Below are 23,005 nucleotides of genomic sequence, written 5' to 3'. Positions count from 1 at the left end.
AAATCTCCCTTGTGGAGAAGCTTTGAAGTCCAGAAGATATCCCTGAGATATGATCTCAAATGCCCAGGGATCCTGAACATCTCTTGCCCACGCCTGGGCGAAGAGAGAGAGTCTGCCCCCTACTAGATCCGTTGCCGGATAGGGGGCCGTTCCTTCATGCTGTCTTGGAGGCAGCAGCAGGCTTTCTGGCCTGCTTGCCCTTGTTCCAGGACTGGTTAGGTTTCCAGGCCTGCTTGGATTGAGCAAAAGTTCCCTCTTGTTTTGAAGCAGAGGAAGTTGATGCTGCACCTGCCTTGAAATTTCAAAAGGCACAAAAATTAGACTGTTTGGCCTTTGATTTGGCCCTGTCCTGAGGAAGGGTATGACCCTTACCTCCAGTAATGTCAGCAATAATTTCTTTCAAACCAGGCCCGAATAAGGTCTGCCCCTTGAAAGGAATGTTGAGTAATTTAGACTTTGAAGTCACATCAGCTGACCAGGATTTGAGCCATAGCGCCCTACGCGACTGGATGGCGAATCCGGAATTCTTAGCCGTTAGTTTAGTCAAATGAACAATGGCATCAGAAACAAATGAGTTAGCTAGCTTAAGAGTTCTAAGCTTGTCAACAATTTCAGTCAATGGAGCTGTATGGATGGCCTCTTCCAGGGCCTCAAACCAGAATGCCGCCGCAGCAGTGACAGGCGCAATGCATGCAAGGGGCTGTAAAATAAAACCTTGTTGAATAAACATTTTCTTAAGGTAACCCTCCAATTTTTTATCCATTGGATCTGAAAAAGCACAACTGTCCTCAACCGGGATAGTGGTACGCTTGCTAAAGTAGAAACTGCTCCCTCCATCTTAGGGACTGTCTGCCATAAGTCCCGTGTAGTGGCATCTATTGGAAACATTTTTCTAAATATAGGAGGTGGGGAAAAGGGCACACCGGGCCTATCCCACTCCTTACTAATAATTTCTGTAAGCCTTTTAGGTATTGGAAAAACATCAGTACTCACCGGCACTGCATAGTATTTATCCAACCTACACAATTTCTCTGGCACTGCAATTGTGTCACAGTCATTCAGAGCAGCTAATACCTCCCCAAGCAATACACGGAGGTTCTCAAGCTTAAATTTAAAATTAGAAATCTCTGAATCAGGTCTCCCCGATTCAGAGACGTCACCCACAGACTGAAGCTCTCCGTCCTCAGGTTCTGCATATTGTGACGCAGTATCAGACATTGCTCTTACAGCATCTACGCGCTCTGTATCTCATCTAACCCCAGAGCTATCGCGCTTGCCTCTCAATTCAGGCAATCTGGATAATACCTCTGACAGGGTATTATTCATGATTGCAGCCATGTCCTGCAAAGTAATCGCTATGGGCGTCCCTGATGTACTTGGCGCCATATTAGCGTGCGTCCCTTGAGCGGGAGGCGAAGGGTCCGACACGTGGGGAGAGTTAGTCGGCATAACTTCCCCCTCGACAGACCCCTCTGGTGACAATTCTTTTATAGATAAAGACTGATCTTTACTGTTTAAGGTGAAATCAATACATTTAGTACACATTCTCCTATGGGGCTCCACCATGACTTTTAAACATAATGAACAAGTATCCTCTGTTTCAGACATGTTTGTATAGACTAGCAAGCTTGGAAAACACTTTAAAGCAAGTTAACAAGCAAAATAAAAAAACGTTACTGTGCCTTTAAGAGAAACAAATTTTGACAAAATTTGAAATAACAGTGAAAAAAGGCAGTTACACTAACGAAATTTTTACAGTGTATGTAACAAGTCAGCAGAGCATTGCACCCACTTGCAAATGGATGATTAACCCCTTAATACCAAAAACAGAATAATAAATGACAAAAATGTTTTTTAAACACAGTCACAACAACTGCTACAGTCTACTGTGGTTGTTACCCTCCTCAAACACGACTTTGAAGCCTTTTGAGCCCTTCAGAGATGTCCTGTATCATGCAGAAGGAAGCAGAGTGTCTCAGTCTGTAATTCTAGCTGCACAGAAATAGGCCCCTCCCACACATATTACAACAGTGGAAAGCCTCAGGAAACTGTTTCTAGGCAAAAATCAAGCCAGCCATGTGGAAAAAAACTAGGCCCCAATAAGTTTTGTCACCAAACATATATAAAAACGATTAACATGCCAGCAAACGTTTTATATTACACTTTTATAAGAGTATGTATCTCTGTTAATAAGCCTGATACCAGTCGCTATCACTGCATTTAAGGCTTAATTTACATTAATCCGGTATCAGCAGCATTTTTCTAGCAAATTCCATCCCTAAAAATATAATAACTGCACATACCTTATTGCAGGAAAACCTGCACGCCATTCCCCCTCTGAAGTTACCTCACTCCTCAGAATATGTAAGAACGGCAGTGGATCTTAGTTACTTCTGCTAAGATCATAGAAATCACAGGCAAATTCTTCTTCTAATGCTGCCTGAGATGAAACAGTACACTCCGGTACCATTTAAAAATAACAAACTTTTGATTGAAGTTAAAAAACTAACTATAATACACCACTCTCCTCTTACTACGTCCATCTTTGTTGAGAGTTGCAAGGGAATGACTGGATATGGCAGTGAGGGGAGGAGCTATATAGCAGCTCTGCTGTGGGTGATCCTCTTGCAACTTCCTGTTGGGAAGGAGAATATCCCACAAGTAATGGATGATCCGTGGACTGGATACACTTAAAAAGAGAAAAGTAGTTAAAACAGAACAACGTTTTGGGTCAAGCACCCTTATTCATGTTCATACAGTGTATGTACCCATTAACCAACGTAAGTACCTGTAGGCAGGTTAGACCACACCTTTTTAATTAACACTTTAAATATACCTTTATGGTTTTCATTTGTATACACTGACCCCTAGTGGTCTACACCTCTAGATACTATTTTTCAATAAAAAAAAAAATTTTATAATTTAAAACACATCTAAACAGACATGGAAAGCAGCAGTTCTACCATACAGATTAAGTCATAGACAATGCAAAATATATCACATAACTTGTATAAATAAACCATGAATCAGTCTTTATATAAATACACTCAAATCAAGTTCCCTATTCATACCTTTGGGGATTAAGGACTCTAATTTATTTATACATAAGGCTTCACGCCTCTGAAGGAGTAATTCCCTATTGCCTCCTCTTCTAGGAATGGGTACATAATCAAATAATTTGAAATCTTAATTGTGAGATAGTATGGTCTTTTTTCAAAAAATTGTATGCTACAGGAGCATTAAGGTCATTGGTCCTAATATTTGATTTATGTTGTAGGATTCTATCCCTGACCCGTTGGGTCGTCTTGCCAATATAAATTATTTCACACGGAGACTTAATTACCTTAATTAAAGACCCTTTAATTATTGAATTGCAATTGCTGCAACCAGTTATGTGGTTTATATGATTATATGATTAAGACTTACCAATTGGATTGTTGTGCCGGGTTCAATTTGCTGTTTATTACAATTATAGTACCCTTTAATCCTAAAATTCTGACCCGTTAAGGGATGAGTGAAACTATCTCCTTTATTCATATTGTTACAATTTGAACAATTAAGGCAAGGGAAACGGCCATTATTCTTTGCAGTTATAAAGCCCTGTCTACTCTTCTTTTTGCTCCCCACATCAGCCCAGATTACCTTATCTCTTAGACTGGGGAGTCTAGTGTATGCTGGCATAGGCGGCTGTTTAAAGGCTTTCACTTCAGGGTTACACTCACTTAAAATGTGCCAATGTTTTTGTAATATTCTTGGGCTATAGGCATAGGCATTATATTCTGAAATAAATAGCAACTTGTCAGGGTCTTTCTTATTTAGGCTATTCTCCTTATTGACCCTTCCTTTCGGTAATTCCAGTACCCTTTTGATGACATCCTCTATCATGTTATGTGTATAACCTCCCTCCAAAAAAAAAATAATCTATCTCCCGTCTCCTTTAGTGCAACCAGGGCTAAGCCATCATTTCTCACAATCCTTCTCACCCTTAACATTTGGCTAAAAGGAAGTGACTTAATTAGAGCTGGGGCATGTGCACTAGTATAGTGAAGGAGACTATTCTTATCTGTATCCTTTCTATACAAATCAGTTTTTAGCACACCCCCATCCTTATATACCTTAGTGTCCAAAATGTTTATAGACTCCTCACTCCAGGATAATGTGAATTTCTCCAACATTGGTGTGTCCGGTCCACGGCGTCATCCTTACTTGTGGGAATATCTCTTCCCCAACAGGAAATGGCAAAGAGTCCCAGCAAAGCTGGCCACATAGTCCCTCCTAGGCTCCGCCCACCCCAGTCATTCTCTTTGCCGTTGCACAGGCAACATCTCCACGGAGATGGTTAAGAGTATGTGGTGTTTAGTTGTAGTTTTTTATTCTACTATCAAGAGTTTGTTATTTTAAAATAGTGCTGGTATGTACTATTTACTCTGAAACAGAAAAGGATGAAGATTTCTGTTTGTGAGAGGAAGATGATTTTAGCAGACAGTAACTAAAATCGATTGCTGTTTCCACATAGGACTGTTGAGATGAAGTAACTTCAGTTGGGGGAAACAGTTAGCAGACTTTTCTGCTTAAGGTATGACTAGACATATTTCTAACAAGACTGTGTAATGCTGGAAGGCTGTCATTTCCACTCATGGGGACCGGTAAGCCATTTTTCTCAGTTTCAAACAGAATAACAGGCTTAATATGGGCTATAAAACTGGTAGACACTTTTATGGGAGTGGATGCACTAGTGGCACCTTGGACTTTCAACCTAGCTTATGTGTTCCCACCGTTTCCTCTCATTCCCAGGCTGGTAGCCAGGATCAAACAGGAGAGGGCCTCGGTGATCTTGATAGCTCCTGCGTGGCCACGCAGGACTTGGTATGCAGACCTGGTGAATATGTCATCGGTTCCACCATGGAAGCTACCTTTGAGACAGGACCTTCTTTTTCAGGGTCCATTCGAACATCCAAATCTGGTCTCCCTCCAGCTGACGGCTTGGAGATTGAACGCTTGATTCTATCAAAGCGTGGGTTTTCAGATTCTGTGATAGATACTCTGGTTCAGGCCAGAAAACCGGTTACTAGAAGGATTTACCATAAAATATGGAAAAGATATATCTGTTGGTGTGAATCCAAGGGATTCCCATGGAATAAGATAAAAATTCTTAAGATTCTTTCCTTTCTGCAGGAAGGTTTGGATAAAGGATTATCTGCGAGTTCTCTAAAGGGACAGATTTCTGCTTTATCTGTCTTACTACACAAACGACTGGCAGCTGTGCCAGATGTTCAAGAATTTGTTCAGGCTCTGGTCAGGATCAAGCCTGTTTACAGACCTTTGACTCCTCCCTGGAGTCTAAATCTAGTTCTTTCAGTTCTTCAAGGGGTTCCGTTTGAACCTCTACATTCCATATATATTAAGTTATTATCTTGGAAAGTTTTGTTTTTGGTTGCTATTTCTTCTGCTAGAAGAGTTTCAGAGTTATCTGCTCTGCAGCGTACTCCGCCCTATCTGGTGTTCCATTCAGATAAGGTTGTTTTGCGTACTAAGCCTGGTTTTCTTCCAAAGGTTGTTTCCAACAAGAATATTAACCAGGAGATAGTTGTACCTTCTTTGTGTCCAAAACCAGTTTCAAAGAAGGAACGTTTGCTACACAACTTAGATGTAGTCCGTGCTCTAAAGTTCTACTTAGAATCTACAAAAGATTTCAGACAAACATCTTCTCTGTTTGTCGTTTATTCTGGTAAAAGGAGAGGTCAAAATGCGACTTCTACCTCTCTTTCCTTTTGGATTAAAAGCATCATCCGATTGGCTTACGAGACTGCCGGACGGCAGCCTCCTGAAAGAATCACAGCTCACTCCACTAGGGCTGTGGCTTCCACATGGGCCTTCAAGAACGAGGCTTCTGTTGATCAGATATGTAAGGCAGCGACTTGGTCTTCACTGCACACTTTTGCCAAATTTTACAAATTTGATACTTTTGCTTCTTCGGAGGCTATTTTTGGGAGAAAGGTTTTGCAAGCCGTGGTGCCTTCCGTTTAGGTAACCTGATTTGCTCCCTCCCTTCATCCGTGTACTAAAGCTTTGGTATTGGTTCCCACAAGTAAGGATGACGCCGTGGACCTGACACACCAATGTTGGAGAAAACAGAATTTATGCTTACCTGATAAATTACTTTCTCCAACGGTGTGTCCGGTCCACGGCCCGCCCTGGTTTTTTAATCAGGTCTGATGAATTATTTTCTCTAACTACAGTCACCACGGTACCATATGGTTTCTCCTATATTTTTTCTCCTGTCCGTCGGTCGAATGACTGGGGTGGGCGGAGCCTAGGAGGGACTATGTGGCCAGCTTTGCTGGGACTCTTTGCCATTTCCTGTTGGGGAAGAGATATTCCCACAAGTAAGGATGACGCCGTGGACCGGACACACTGTTGGAGAAAGTAATTTATCAGGTAAGCATAAATTCTGTTTTCATGCTCCTTGTTGCAGAATTCAATTCCAGCACAAAAACGCTGGAGGGTACCAATGTCACCCCACCAAATGCCAAAGATATCATCTATGTAGCGCCACCAGGTGGCGCCACATAGTAGGAAAAGTTTATTTTCATACACAAATCTGTATGGTAGATCTGCTACTTTCCATGTCTGTTTAGATGTGTTTTAAATTATAAAAATATTTTTTTTATTGAAAAATAGTATATATAGGTGTAGACCAATGAAAACCATAAAGGTATATGTAAAGTGTTAATTAAAAAGGTGTGGTCTTACCTGCCTACAGGTATTTAAGTTGGTTAATGGGTACATACACTGTTTGAACATAAATAAGGGTGCTTGACCCAAAATATTGTTCTGTTTTAACTACTTTTTGCTGCCCATGTGATATGGAATAAAAGAAGGTTTAGAAATTACAAGTGGTGCTGATGAGTTCTTGATATTTGGCATTATCTCTGGGGGTTGGCAGTTAACCCCACACAACATGTGCACACACCTTGGGACATTTGTGCTGGATATTAGCCCTATTGGAGATTGTAAAGAAAATGGGCGGCCCAGCGTAACCACGTGCAACTCAGAGGTGTAACTTGGCAGATAACAGGCTGAAAGGTCTGCAGACTAGGAGGGCATATGAGTTTGACCGACAAACCACCAATCAATGTCCCTGTACCCTACATACCTCCCCCCATTACCGCCAAAGATAAATGGGGCAGTCCTCATCTTTCTGCTCTGCATTAGGTGCCAATTTTCTGAACATATCCCATTTAAATCTTGACAAGGAATCAGAAATAAAAATTTTAACGCCCGGAATGTTCTTAGCCCTAAAACTTATATGAAGCTTTTAGAATGAAATGCTGCACGTATGCAATGACCTGGGGAGAGGATTATTAGCCAATTCCTTACCCATTGTTCTACTGCAATAACAATTAGGAATAATTCCAACAACACTAGGTTCTTTGTCTAACCTTTATCCTCCCATACCTGAGGCCATTTTCCTACACACCATTTGCCATTAAAAAATGCTTCAAAACTTACTCCGCCCGCAGCACCTGTGTATAAATGTATCTCATTTGCCAATACCTGTTCCTCCCAAATCCTTATCCCTTTAAAGCTTTGTAAAAAAACTGTCCCAAATTTGCAACTCCCCCTTTAACTGTTTGTTCAATCTAATTCTATGGCTGGACAACACCGCGCCCCCTGTACTGATTTCCAGTCTTCTTTTAAAAATTCTTCCTAAGGGTATTACTCTGCATGCAAAATTTAGCAGCCCTAATCCTAAGTGTTACTTTTTTCATACCTATCACTTGTTTTATAGCTTATCATCTTAGCTACCCTATCCTTTGCAATCTACATTGTTTATTCACTGAATCATTTTCTATGCCTAAAAATGACAAACTAGTACAAGGTCCCTCTGATTTCTCCTGTGCTACAGGAACCCAGAACTCTATGACAATTTTTAACAGCTTCCCTAGAATCCTATCACATTTGCCTGTATCACGCTCACCAACAACCATAAAATCATCTAAGTAATGGATTATTGATCTGCTACCTGTCCTTCTCTGGACCAACCAATGCAAAAAGGTACTGAACATCTCAAAATATGTGCACGTAATTGCGCATCCCATGGGCAGACATTTATTGACCTCTAGGATAAAACAAATGTTGAATCATTCTAAATTTACCAACCTCTTTTTTCGGAACCACCCACAACGGTGACACTATTATTATTATTATACTTTATTTATGAAGCGCCAACATATTCCGCAGCGCTGTCCATGGATTAATATAAATAAAACAGTACAAGACTTGTAATTCACAAAACACATACAGGAGGGATTGAGGGCCCTATTCCCGTGGGAACTTACAATCTTTCCAATGGTTTCTCCTTAAAAAAGGCCTCTTATCAGGCTTTTATAACAGTACTGCCCAAACCAGGCAAATCCCCAGACCAGCCAGCTCACTTCCGACCTATCTCCCTCCTGAATGTTGATTTAAAAATTTACGCCAAAGTTTTGGCAAATAGACTCAATGCAGTCCTCCCTTTGCCGATTCATGTGGATCAGGCAGGCTTTGTACCTGGTCGAGAGGCCAGGGACAACACCATGCGTGTGCTGCAACTTATGCAATTTGTTTCTTTACATAAAACCCCTTCAATCCTCCTGTCAACAGATGCTGAAAAGGCCTTTGACAGGTTGGATTGGACCTTTTTAAAACTCACCCTCCAGAAATTCGGTATCCCAGAGGAATTTATCTCCAAAATCTTTGCACTTTATGTGGGCCCAACAGCCAAAGTTAAAGTGAATGGTATCCTGTCCGGCTCATTTCATATTAAGAATGGGACGAGACAGGGGTGCCCTCTTTCCCCCTTATTATTTGTACTCTCTATGGAAATTTTGGCAATCAAGCTTAGGGGCAGCTCGGAGGTGAGTGGTCTGCAGATTAACCAGACACAATACAAAGCTACATTGTTTGTGGACGACTTACTGCTTTCCCTTATCAACCCGACTAAATCTCTCCCTGCAGCTCAAACTACGCAATAAACTCTTCCAAGTCGGAATTACTTCCAATGGAAATGTCTCCGGCAGAATGTAAACGATTGGAAGTTGATTATCCATATAAGATTCAAACCAAAACGTTAAAGTACTTAGGCGTACATTTATCACCTAACCTACATGACCTGTTCAAATATAACTATGAAAGATTTATACACAAATTCAACTCATTTATTGCATCTTGGCTCCCTAAATCAATTACTTGGATAGGAAGGATTAATGTGGTAAAAATGAATTTGTTACCTAAACTTTTATATATCTTCCAAACAGTCCCTATCCCACTTCCTAATCACTTCCTCCCTACACTACAGTCCATCACTAACTCTTACATATGGCGTAAAAGACCACCAAGGATATCTAAAACACTATATCTGCATCCAACTAGGGGAGGACTAGGTGTACCAAATCTCCAGAATTACAAAGATGCCACTATCCTTCAGAGGATTGTTGATTGGTGTTACCAGTCGGCAACTTCATCTAAAGCCTGGGTCTCCCTGGAACACAACTTAACGGGGATACCCCAGCTAGGGAGCTATTGTTGGCTTCCCCCTGAACACCGTACTTCTACAATCCAAAACTATCCCATTATAAAAGAAACTTTTCAGGTATGGTCTAGACAGATACAGAAAAACACCTCGTTCTCTAGTATCCCATCCCCTCTCACACCATCACTCTCCAATCCTGACTTCTTGGTGGGGAATTCTCCTCCAAAAAATTTAAAACTAGACATCCATGGACTTCTCCCGGTCTATCTGTTGACAGAGGCAACAAAAATAATCCCAATGACACAAATGCAAAACTTGGAGAACGACTTCTTCGCTACCTGGCTAAGATATAATCAGCTGACACATTTTATCAACACTCATAAAAACAAACAGGATCTGGTGCGTACTAGCACTAGATTTGAACAACTATGTAGTGCACCTCACCAACCAGCCCATACTATATCTCTTTTGTATGCTATTCTGAACTCACTCCAACAGACCACCTTTCTTCTTACACACAAAAATGGCAAAAAGACCTTGCGGGGCAAGTATCAGTAGAGGAATGGAATAAAATTTTCCACAACATAGCCAAATCTTCTCACTCCGCCTCCCTGCTGGAAGTCAATTATAAACTCTTAATGAGATGGTATTTGACCCTGCAACGCCTACAATACATCTTTCCCCTGACATCTAACAGATGCTGGAGGAAGTGCAACCAAGAGGGTTCCATGTACCATATTTGGTGGTCATGTCCTAGTATTCAGCCGTTTTGGTTCTCCATAACTAAGGAAATTAGCAAACTACTAGGACGCAACATTCCTCTAGATCCAGTAGTTTTACTCTTCCATGATATTCCCAAAATGCGATCTAAGGCCCACACTAGGCTTCTACACATTGCATTGAATAGTGCTAAGCAAGTCATTCCTCGGAGATGGAAACAGGAGATTACTCCTACGACTGACGAGTGGCTTGCTCAGGTTTCGCTAAATATACGACTAGAGAGGTTTCATTACTTCTCCATTAACCAATTGGATTTCTATTGCGAGATTCTCTTCCTATGGGAATCCAGACCCCGCAGCTAATTACCAGGAGGACGCAAGATAACCTAACACCCTTGATAGGGGTAAGCCCATACTGTAATTTTAATATCCCTCAGCAAACTTAATTTCACTTCACTCAGGAACACGTGTATTTGACCTCTTCTCTTCTTTTTCTTTCCTCTTCCTTTCCTTCGTTTGTCTATGCTTCTTTTTCTTTATGTCCTGCTAAACACTTGCAAAATTCATATTGACAATTCTCTATGTAACCAATATTGATAATTGTTGTTTGATGGCCTTTCTAGTCCATTTCTTATTGTATTATTTTGTTTAACCCACAACAAATGTAAGAACTGAAACACAGGGATTTCGATGATTGCCAACAGACTTATGCTGTGAGTGTTTTATTCTCTGCTTGTATATGTTTGAAGTTATTTCAATAAAGCTTTTTCAAAACTTAAAAAAAAAAAAAAAAGGCCTCCTATCCTCCCTAAATCAACTAACTTTTTTAATTTCTCCCTCAATACCTCTGGTAATTCGTATGCAGATTTTAAATTATTTGCCTTTTTTGCCCCATATACCTCTCCCTGAATAGGCACCTTTAAACCAAATTCAAAACCTTCCTTTAACATCCCTCTGTCCTTGACATTATGATATAATTCCAATTCCTTCAAAATCTTAGTTACTTTCAATGGGATTCTGACCAACCCCTGCCCCACCCCCTTGAAATCTGCCTGAGCCCTGAAAGGAATTATTCTTACCACCTTCTTTTCTTCTACAATCCAAACTGGGGTGATTACCTGTGCAGTGTTTACAAATATGTTTGTACTTACAAGATAATACCCTGTCACAGAGCTTGCCGTTAAACGCCCAACATTCCTTCACCTCATATTTATTTCTCTTAACAATAAACGGATTCCTGCTCTTCTGCTAATTGAACTAAGCATGACCATATGTCAATGATTTTTACCCAAAAATCCTTTCTGCCCTTTACACCCGTGGCCACGCTACCTCTCTTGAATTCCCCCATAGCTTGTGAAACAATCCGCAATTAAATGCAAATACTGCATCATACCTATTATTTGCTCTAGATGAGCATCCAAAAAACATCCAGAAAACATTCAGAGTATACTGCAAACCCTTTAACCCAGTCCACAAATGAAATCTTTTTCCTAGCCTTAGCGCCTTCTCCTGTTGACTTAGTGGCAATTCAAACTCTGTTCAGCACTCAAGCAGGTATATAAGGTGTGCAAGCTGTCAGGGTATACACCAAATTCCCCAAACAAATATCCATGAGCAAACAATGCAGCAACACCACCAATTCTTGTTAAAGGTTTATTAAAACAAATATGTCTTTGGTCCAATAAACCTTTAAGAAGAATTGGTGGTGCTGCTGCATTCTTTGCTCTTGACTTAGTGGCAACAGCTTCCCTAGTAATACTAAAAAAAGTCAAGGAACTTTTCTTTCTGAGCTTTCTGCACTATTTTTCCTTTTAAATGTGAAGAGAGTGGTACTGATTTAACACCATTTGTTTCGTTATCCATAACATTATCCCCCTCACTTTCCTCTGAATCAGAGGCTTTTTGACCCCAACCGTTCCCCTACTTTTTTTTTCATATTTGGGAATATAACAACATCAGAATCATACCTGCAACTAGAACTATCGGATGAGATAACAATACTACATTTCTTACCTTTCTTATGTACCCCCGCTCCACGAATTGAAAGTTCCTCCCTAGGCCTCACTTTGCTCGGACCGGGTTGCTCCTGCTGGCTCTCTGTTCCTTGATCTCGTTGCTCCTTAGTTGGCTGCTCCCTCCGCCCTTCCCCAGCCGTGATTCCAAATGAAACCTCCTTTCCAGCCTGTGGATAATATATGTTACTCATACTCATATGGTTACCAGCATTTAACAGCACATTATTAGATGAATCATTAACTCTCATATATAAGTGCCCGTCGCTGACCTTTAAAAATTTAGCATTCCTTTGAGTGTTTGTTATTTGGACAAAGGACTGCTGGTGTATATTATTGGCCTCATGAACATATCCCCTACCCGCACTATCTCTGTGGCAATGCCTACCCTGATGCCCTGAAAAACTATTTGGGAGGCATAACGATATGACATCACCTCACCCACAACATAGATTTTTAGCATTATAGTGCGGGGCAGTGTGATCAACTATCGTATAGTGACCTACAATCTGAGGGCCCCTTCTGGTTCCCCTGTCCCTATCCTAGCTCGACCGCTCATCTGACAAACCCCCGTCTACCACATAGGTACGGATTTGATACTCTTTATAGGAACTCCCTTCCGCCCAGCCTAAACATACCCCCGGAGGAATGGATGCCCTCCTTGATCACATACGGACCCAACGCTGGTCTATGTGAAGCTGATCTCGCCTCCCTACAAGGGGGCTGGGGCTGTTCCAGGATCGGCCAAAAAAAAACAAAAAAACACTTACAAGCTCTGGCCCTACAGAAAAAACCTGCTCTGCAGAATTATAAGCCGATGACACAGGGCCACCCTGACCTGGGGGAATATCCGGTAAAGACAAGGCCTGCTCAGAAACAACCCAGTGTATAGGAGGGGGAGCTAGGGATTGGACAGAGTTAGATCCGGAAGACCAAGCATAAGAATGAGGACTAAAGGAAGATAAAGGGGGGGGGGGGGGGCAGGAAGGGAATGAAAGGGCCCAACACTTACCTCTGTGACAGCCTGCACAGCACTCCCTAGCCTTTCAGGAAAGACAGTCCCCTGTGACTCCATGCCTCTAACTCCTACAGTGTTCCTTTTTCTCTTCTTGACCTTCTTCTCCTCTCGCACTGCGCTGCCCGTCCACAAATTCTCGCCATCCAGATACTTCTTAGGCATTCTTCTGCTTCTAGTAGCCATCCTGAAGTAAGTGTCCACTGGTTCAGCTGAAAGACCTATAAGCAAAAAAGGACAAAAAAAATTTCTGAACAATATCTGTGTGCAGCCTGTTGCCCTGTTTCCCACAGCCATGTCACACACATACACTCACCTGTGCTGTGTCCCTCAGACATATCACACACGTACAATCACCTGTACCTATATTGTCACATATTTCCTGCTCTGCAGCTTCTGGTATATTTATTAGCCAATTATCTTCTGTTTGTTCCATGTTCAATGAAATCTTAGTATCATTTTCAATTGAATTAATAATAAAACACACACACAATCTAAAGAATCACTATTTACAGTGTCAATGGTCTCTTTTAAAAACTTAAGATGAAAATAAAATGTAAACAAGAATTGTGTAATTTAATTGAATTAAACCTGAGTCTAGATCACTAGCAGTCACATCTGGAAAAAATTCCATGTAGTAACAACATAGCTGAGTTTTAGTCACTTTTGCAAATACACCCCACAGTAGCCAACCAGAATTCCCATGTTTTGTGTATTACAGTTTTTTTTTGTTTAGTTTTTTGTAATCAGCTATATTAAAAAAGTAAAGTTGTACAAAACATAGCTATGTGTGCACAATATGTCTTATCACGTTTGATACGGTCATTGTTAACTACAGGTAGAACTCGAAAAATTAGAATATCGTGCAAACGTTCATTTATTTCACTAATGCAACTTAAAAGGTGAAACTAATACATGAGATAGACTCATTACATGCAAAGCAAGATAGTTCAAGCTGTGAGTTGTCATAATTGTGATGATTATGGTTTACAGCTCATGAAAACCCCAAATCCATAATCTCAGAAAATTAGAATATTACATGCAATCAATAAAACAAGGATTGTACATAGAACAATATCGGACCTCTGAAAAGTATAAGCATGCATACTGTATGTACTCAGTACTTGGTTTGGGCCCCTTTTGCAGCAATTACTGCCTCAATGCGGAGTGGCATGGCTCCCCAAATCAACACAGACTGTGGAAACTTCACACTGGACTTCAAGCATCTTGCAGTGTGTGCCTCTCCATTCTTCCTCCATACTCTGGGTCCTTGGTTTCCAAATGAGAAGCAAAATTTGCTCTCATCAGAAAAGAGAATTTTGGACCACTGAGCAACAGACCAGGTCTGTTTTTCTTTAGCCCAGGTAAGATGCTTCTGACGTTGTTTGTTGTTCAGGAGTGGCTTGAAAAGAGCAACATGATATTTGAAACCCATGTCCAGGATCTGTCTGTGTGTGGTGGCTCTTGATGAACTGACTCCAGCCTCAGTCCACTCCTTGTGAAAGTCCCCAACACTTTTGAATGGCCTTTTCCTGACAATCCTCTCCAGGCTGCGGTCATCCCTGCTGCTTGTGCACCTTTTTCTTCCACACTTTTCCCTTCCACATAACTTTCTTTGATACAGCTTTGATACAGCACTTTGGGAACATCCAACTTCTTTTGCAATTACCTTTTTGAGGCTTTCCCTCCTTATAGAGGGTGTCAATGATGGTTTTCTGCACAACTGTCAGGTCAGCAGTCTTTCCCATGATTGGGATTCCTACTGAACCAGACTGAGAGACTATTTAAAGGCTCAGCAACCCTTTGCAGGTGTTATGGCTTAATTAGCTGATTAGAGTGGGGCACTTTGAGCCTAGAATATTGCACCTTTTCACAATATTCTAATTTTCTGAGATTGTGGATTTGGGGTTTTCATGAGCTGTAAGCCATAATCATCACAATTATGACAAATCATGGCTTGAACTATCTTGCTTTGCATGTAATGAGTCTCTCATATATTAGTTTCACCTTTTAAGTTGCATTAGTGAAATAAATTAACTTTTGCACAATATTCTAATTTTTCGAGTTTCACCTGTACATGGAAGTTACGTTTAAACTATAATAATTATAACCAAAATATAACTACTTAACTGGTCAATTTCAAGAAAAGCATATTTCATAAAGAGAGTAAGATATGAGGGAAGTGTCTTTTCTATAGGTTACCCAAACACTTTTCTGGATCTAAAAAATAAGGGGGTGATAGGGCGAGAGAGAGTCTGGAGATTATTATTAGCGGTGAGAAGGTGTGAAGAAATGGGAGGAGGGGAGATGGTGTGGGGGTCCCCGTGTAAGTTATAGAGAATGTCTAGTCTAGGTGAGTCTCTATTTGCAATCTAATGTGGGGGTTCTAGTTTTGTAGAGAACCTCCTAATAAAGTTGGGCTCTGATTTTTATACTAGATTACCAATAAAACTTAATATTGTGATCTATGTTTAAATTGCCTTTTTAAAAATCCATATTTCTCTAATTTTGCTTAACAGGTTTTTTTGGCGTTTTTAAAATAGAATCCATTCTAATTGTTTTCATTAAAACCTTGCATATTTACATCACAGTAACATCCCTTATACCTGACATTAGGAAAATACAGCATTAGTATTCCAAAAACCCCAATATCTGACATGGGGACAATACAGCAGTAGTTTTCCAACAACCCTTTACCTGACATGGAGACAATACAGCACTAGTTTTTCAACAGGCCCAATACATGACATGGAGACAATACAACGCTTGTATTCCAACAGTCCCTATACCTAACATGGGGACAATACAACACTTTTATTTCAACAGCCCCTATACCCGATATGGAGACAATACAGCACTTGTATTCCAACAGTTACTATGCCTGATATGGAGACAATACATCACTTGTATTAAAACAGCCATTATTCCTGACATGGGAACAATACAGAACTATTAAACCAACAGCCCCTACACCTGACATATGGAGAATCCAGCACTAGTACTTAAACAGCCCCTATACTTGATGGGGACAGTATATCACTAGTATTAAAACAGACCCTATAGGTGACATGGGGGCAATATAGCACTAGTGTTCAAACAGCCCCAATACTTGACATTAGTCCAATACAGCACTATTATTCCAACAGCCCCTATACCTGACTTGGGAACAAACCAGCACTAGTATTTTAACAGCCCCTATACCTGACATGGGGACACACCAGCAGTATTATGCTAAACAGCCCTAATACCCGATATAAGGAGAATATTGCACTAGTATTCCAAAAAACCCTATACCTGACATGAAGACAATACTGCACTAGTATTCCAACAACCCCTATACCGGGCATGAGGACAATACTGCACTAATATTTCAACAGCCCCTATACCTGACATGGGTACAATACAGCATTAGTATTTCAACAGACCCTATACTTGACATGGGGACAATACTGCACTAGTATTTCAACAGCCCCTATACCTGACATAGGGACAATCCAGCACTAATATTCCAACCAGCCCCTTGACTGACATGGGGACAATACAGTAGTAGTATTCCAACATCACCCAATGTTCTCCCCAGACCTTTTTAGCGGGTGCACCCCCCGGATGATTTTACTGACCACAAGGCTAAAATTTCATGATTCAAATAGAGTATGCAATTTTAAGAGATTTTCCAATTTACTTATTTTAACAAATTTTGCACAATCTTTTTATATACACACTTTCCGACTCCTACTGAGCATGCACACAAGTTCATAGGGTATACGTATTTTTAGTCTGTGATTGGCTGATTGCTGTCACATAATACAGGGAGCAGGCAAATAGGGAAAAAATACATTTGTCAGAAAAAATAAATCTACTGGTTAATGCACTATAATGCATTATTTAATCCTACTGTATTTATTGGTCCTTTAAAGGGATGCTAAACCCACATGTTTTCTTTCATCATTCAGATAGAGCATGCAATTTTAATAAACTTTCTAATTTTATCCTATTATCAAATTGCCTTTATTCTCTTGCTATCTTTATTTGAAAAAGCAGAAATGTAAGGTTAGGAGCAGGCCCATTTTTGGTTAAGCACCTGGGTAGCACTTGCTGATTGGTGGCTACATTTACCCACCAATCAGCTACCGCTACTTAGGTGCTGAACCAAAAATGGGCCGGCTCTTAAGCTTACATAACTGCTTTTTCAACTAAAGATAGCAAGAGAATGAAGAAAAAGTGATAATAGGAGCAAATTAGAAAGTTGAAAAAAGTACATACTCTATCTGAATCATGAAAGTAAACATTTGGGTTTAGTATCCATTTAAGCTAAAATTAGCTAATATTAAACATGTTCAATTTTTATTGCACAAATTATCATTAAAGGGACAGTATACTATAAAATTGTTTTTCCCTTGATGTGTATCCAATTACTTTTATTTTACCAGCTGCAGGGTATAAAATGTATGAGATTTGCTTTTTTAAGGTTTATTTGTGTATATCAATTAGCTGAATTTGTGTTTTGAAGCCACAACCTAATAAAATGGGTTGAGCTTGAAGGTATAATCAGATCTTATTACTTTATCACATTGTGTTCATATACCTGATTCTTTATCTTATATCTGTCCATAAACCAATCACCGATACTTGGAAAGAACAATAGAAAAACATAATTTATGTAAGAACTTACCTGATAAATTCATTTCTTTCATATTGGCAAGAGTCCATGAGCTAGTGACATATGGGATATACAATCCTACCAGGAGGGGCAAAGTTTCCCAAACCTCAAAATGCCTATAAATACACCCCTCACCACACCCACAATTCAGTGTAACGAATAGCCAAGCAGTGGGGTGATAAAGAAAGGAGTAGAAAGCATCAACAAAGGAAATTTGGAAATAATTGTGCTTTATACAAAACGTCATAACCACCATAAAAAGGGGTGGGCCTCATGGACTCTTGCCAATATGAAAGAAATGAATTTATCAGGTAAGTTCTTACATAAATTATGTTTTCTTTCATGTAATTGGCAAGAGTCCATGAGCTAGTGACATATGGGATATCAATACCCAAGATGTGGAGTCTTCCACTCAAGAGTCACTAGAGAAGGAGGGAATAAAATAAAAACAGCCATATACCGCTGAAAAAATTAACCCACAACCCCAAATAATAAGTTTATTTTCATTTTTGAAAGAAAAAAACTTAAATCAAAAGCAGAAGAATCAAACTGAAACAGCTGCCTGAAGAACTTTTCTACCAAAAACTGCTTCAGAAGAAGCAAATACATAAAAACGGTAGAATTTAGTAAATGTATGCAAAGAGGACCAAGTCGCTGCTTTGCCAATCTAATCAACTGAAGCTTCATTCTTAAAAACCAACGAAGTGGAGACTGAACTAGTAGAATGAGCTATAATTCTGAGGCGGGGCTTGACCCGACTCCAAATAAGCTTGAAGAATCAAAAGCTTTAACCAAGAGGCCAAGGAAATAGCAGAGGCCTTCTGACCTTTCCTAGGACCAGAAAATATAACAAATAGACTAGAAGTCTTCCTGAAATCTTAAGTAGTTTCAACATAATATTTCAAAGCTCTCACCACATCCAAAGAATGTAAGGATCTTTCCAAAGGATTCTTAGGATTAGGACACAAGGAAGGGACAACAAGTTCTCTACTAATGTTGTTAAAATTCACAACCTTAAGGAAAAATTCAAATGAAGTCCGCAAAACCGCCTTATCCTGATGAAAAAGTCAGAAAAGGAGATTCACAAGGAAGAGCAGATAGCTCAGAAACTCTTCTAGCAGAAGAGATAGCCAAAAGGAACAACACTTTCCAAGAAAGTAGTTTAATGTCCAAAGAATGCATAGGCTCAAATGGAGGAGCCTGTAAAGCCTTCAGAACCAAATTAAGACTCCAAGAATGAGAAATTGATTTAATGACAGGCTTAATACAAACTAAAGCCTGTACAAAACAGTGTATATCAGGAAGTATAGCAATCTTTCTGTGAAATAAAACAAAAAGAGCGGAGATTTGTCCTTTCAAGGAACTTGCAGACAAAACCTTATCCAAACCATCCTGAAAAAACTGTAAAAATTCTAGAAATTCTAAAAGAATGCCAGGAGAATTCATGAGAAGAACACCATGAAATGTAAGTCTTTCAAACTCTATAATAAATCTTCCTAGAGACTGATTTACGAGCTTGTAACATAGTATCAATCACTGAGTCAGAGAAACCTCTATGACTTAGTACTAAGCATTCAATTTCCATACCTTCAAATGTAATGATTTGAGATCCTGATGGAAAAATAGACCTTGAGATAGTAGGTCTGGCCGTAACGGAAGTGGCCAAGGCGGGCAACTGGACATCCGAACCAGATCCGCATACCAAACCCTGTGTGGCCATGCTGGCACTACCAGCAACACAAATGATTGTTCCATGATAATTTTGGAAAACACTCATGGAAGGAGATCTAAAGGCAGGAAGATATAAGCAGGATGATAACACCAAGGAAGTGTCAGCGCATCCACTGCTTCCGCCTGAACATCCCTGGACCTGGACAGGTATCTGGGAAGTTTTCTTGTTTAGATGAGAGGCCATGAGATCTACCTCTGGAGGACCCCACATCCGAACAATCTGAGAAAAAAACATCTGGATGGAGAAGCCACTCCCCTGGATGTAAAGTCTAGCGGTTGAGATAATCCGCTTCCCAATAGTCTACACCTGGGATATGCACCGCAGAGATTAGACAGGAGCTGGATTCCGCCCAAACAAGTATTCGAGATACTTCTTTCATAGCTTGGGGACTGTGAGTCCCACCCTGATGATTGACATATGCCACTGTTGTGATAATATCTGTCTGAAAACAAATGAACGGTTCTCTCTTTAACAGAGGCCAAAACTGAAGAGCTCTGAGAATTGCACGGAGTTCTAAAATATGTATTGGAAATCTCGCCTCTTGAGATTTCCAAACCCCTTGTGTTGTCAGAGATCCTCAAACAGCTCCCCAACCTGAAAAACTCGCATCTGTTGTGATCACAGTCCAGGTTGGCCAAACAAAAGAAGCCCCTTGAACTAAATGATGGTGATCTATCCACCATGTCAGAGAGTGTCGTACATGGGGATTTAAGGATATTAAATTGAGATATCTTTGAATAATCCCTGCACCACTGATTCAGCATACAAAGCTGAAGAGGTCTCATGTGAAAATGAGCAAAGGGGATCGCGTCCAATGCTGCAGTCATGAGACCTAAAACTTCCATGCACATAGCCACTGAAGGGAATGACTGAGACTGAAGGTGCCGACAGGCTGCAACCAATTTTAAACGTCTCTTGTCTGTTAGAGACAGAGTCATGGACACTGAATCTATCTGTAAGCCTAAAAAGGTGACCTTTGTCTGAGGAATCAAGAAACTTTTTGGTAAATTGATCCTCCAACCATGTTTCCGGAGAAACAATTCTAGTTGATTCGTGTGAGATTCTGCAGTACGTAAAGATGGAGCTAGTACCAAGATATCTTCCAAATAAGGAAACACTGCAATACCCTGTTCTCTGAATACAGAGAGTAGGACACCTAGAACCTTTGAAAAAGATTCTTGGAGCGGTTGCTAAGCCAAATGGAAGAGCAACAAATTGGTAATGCTTGTCTAGAAAAAAGAATCTCAGAAACTGAAAATGTTCTGGATGAATCGGAATATGAAGGTATGCATCCTGCAAGTCTATTGTAGACATATAATGTCCTCGCTGAACAAAAGGCAGAATAGTCCTTATAGTCACCATCTTGAAAATTGGTACTCTAACATAACGATTCAAAATTTTCAGATCCAGAACTGGACTGAATAAATTTTCCTTCTTTGGGACAATGAATAGATTTGAATAAAACCCCAAACTTTGTCCCAGAAGAGGAACTGGCATGATTACCCCTGAAGACTCCAGGTCTGAAACACACTTCAGGAAAGCCTGAGCTTTTACTGGATTTTAGTGGGATATGTGAGAGAAAAAAATCTTCTCACAGGAAGTCTTACTCTGAATCCTATTCGATACCCTTGAGAGACAATTCTCTGAATCCATTCATTTTGAACAGATTTTATCCAAATATCCGTGAAAAACCTTAATCTGCCCCCTACCAGCGGAGCTGGAATGAGGGCCGCACCTTAATGCGGACTTAGGGGCTGACGTTGGTTTCCTAAAAGGCTTGGATTTATTCCAATTTGAGGAAGGTTTCCAATTGGAGGCAGATTCCTTGGGGGGAGCCTTAGATTTACCCTTAGGTTTTTTTATCCTGAGGCAGAAAAACTCCTTTACCCCCAGTAACAGTTGAAATAATAGAATCCAACTGAGAACGAAATAAAATATTACCTTGGAAAGGAAGAGATAGTAATCTAGATTAGATGACATATCAGCATTCCAAGATTTAAGCCACAAAGCTCTTCTAGCTAATATAGCTAAAGACATGGATCTAACATCACAAATAAAATGATTAGCATGTTGCAGTAAGCAAATAATGCTAGATACGTCAGATTCCAATTCTTGTTGCGCTAAATTCTCCAACCAGAAAGTTGATGCAGCCGCAACATCAGCCAAAGAAATTGCAGGTCTGAAAAGATGACCTGAATATAAATAGGCCTTCCTTAGATAAGGAATAGTAGAACGTTTAGCAAGAGTAGAAATAGCCCCATCAATTTTGGGGATCTTTTCCCAAAACTCTATAAATTTTGCTGGCAAAAGGATACAATATTTTAAACCTTAAAAAAGGAATAAAAGAAGTACCTGGCTTATTCCATTTCTTAGAATCATATCAGAAATAGGAAAAAACTCCTGGAGAAACCACAGGAGGTTTAAAAACAGCATTTAAACGTTTATTAGACTGAACGTCAAGAGGACTGGTTACCTCAATATCCAAAGTAATTAACACTTCTTAATAAAGAACGCATATACTCAATTTAAAATAAATAAGTAGATTTGTCAGTGTCAATGTCTGAGGAGGATCTTCTGAATCATATAGATCCTCATCAGAAAAGGATAAATTATCATATTGTTGGTCATTTGAAATTTCATCAACTAAATGAGAAGTTTTAAAAGACCTATTACATTTATTTGAAGGTGGAAATGCAGACAAAGCCTTCAGAATAGAATCAGAAACAAATTCTTTAAAAATTTACAGGTATATTATGCACATTAGAAGTTGAAGAAACTGCAACTGGCAATGTACTATTACTGATGGACACATTATCTGCATGTAAAAGTTTATCAAATAACATTCAGTGACATAATTTCTACAACTTTACAACAAATGCACTTAGCTTTTGTAGAACCGATGTCAAGCAGCAATGTTCCAGCAGAAGCTTCTGAGGCAGGGTCAAAGTGAGACATCTTGCAAAATGTAAGAGAAAAAACAACATATAAAGCAAAATTATCTATTTCCTTATATAACAGTTTCAGGAATGGGAAAAAATGCAAATAGCATAGCCCTCTGATAGAGAAAAAATCAAGAGGCAAACATCAATGGGGTATTGAAATAATGAAAAAGTTTGACGCCAAAAAATGACGCACAACGTAACTAAACTTTTTTGGCACCAAAAAATAACCGAAAATGACACACTTGCGTCACTAACGACGCAACCGTGTGATAGGTCTCGGTGTCAAGTATGATGCCGGAAATGACGAATCTGTGTCATAGACGTACCTTTTCGCGCCAAAAAAAAACGCAATAAAGTTTAGCATTTGTCGCACCCGCGGGCCTAAAACCGCCCGCAATTTGTAAGAAGTAG

General features: G+C 39.9%; 1 protein-coding gene across 4 annotated transcripts in view; it reads right to left on the bottom strand.

Annotated features, from left to right (window-relative positions):
- LOC128657177 (oocyte zinc finger protein XlCOF7.1) overlaps window positions 1-23,005 on the bottom strand; it is a 221,488-nt gene that overhangs the window by 126,879 nt on the left and 71,604 nt on the right. For all 4 annotated transcript variants that reach the window (XM_053711424.1, XM_053711426.1, XM_053711427.1 and 1 more), the window contains exons 6-7: window positions 13,258-13,481; window positions 12,247-12,415 (exon numbers count right to left, since the gene is read on the bottom strand). In XM_053711424.1, the coding sequence (XP_053567399.1) occupies window positions 12,247-12,415; window positions 13,258-13,481 (393 nt within the window). The remainder of the gene's footprint in view (window positions 1-12,246; window positions 12,416-13,257; window positions 13,482-23,005) is intronic.

The sequence above is a fragment of the Bombina bombina genome, chromosome 4 (assembly GCF_027579735.1).
Source record: "Bombina bombina isolate aBomBom1 chromosome 4, aBomBom1.pri, whole genome shotgun sequence".
Lineage (NCBI taxonomy): Eukaryota > Metazoa > Chordata > Amphibia > Anura > Bombinatoridae > Bombina > Bombina bombina.
Note: the sequence above shows the minus strand (reverse complement) of the source record. Positions and strands in the feature narration are given on the sequence as shown.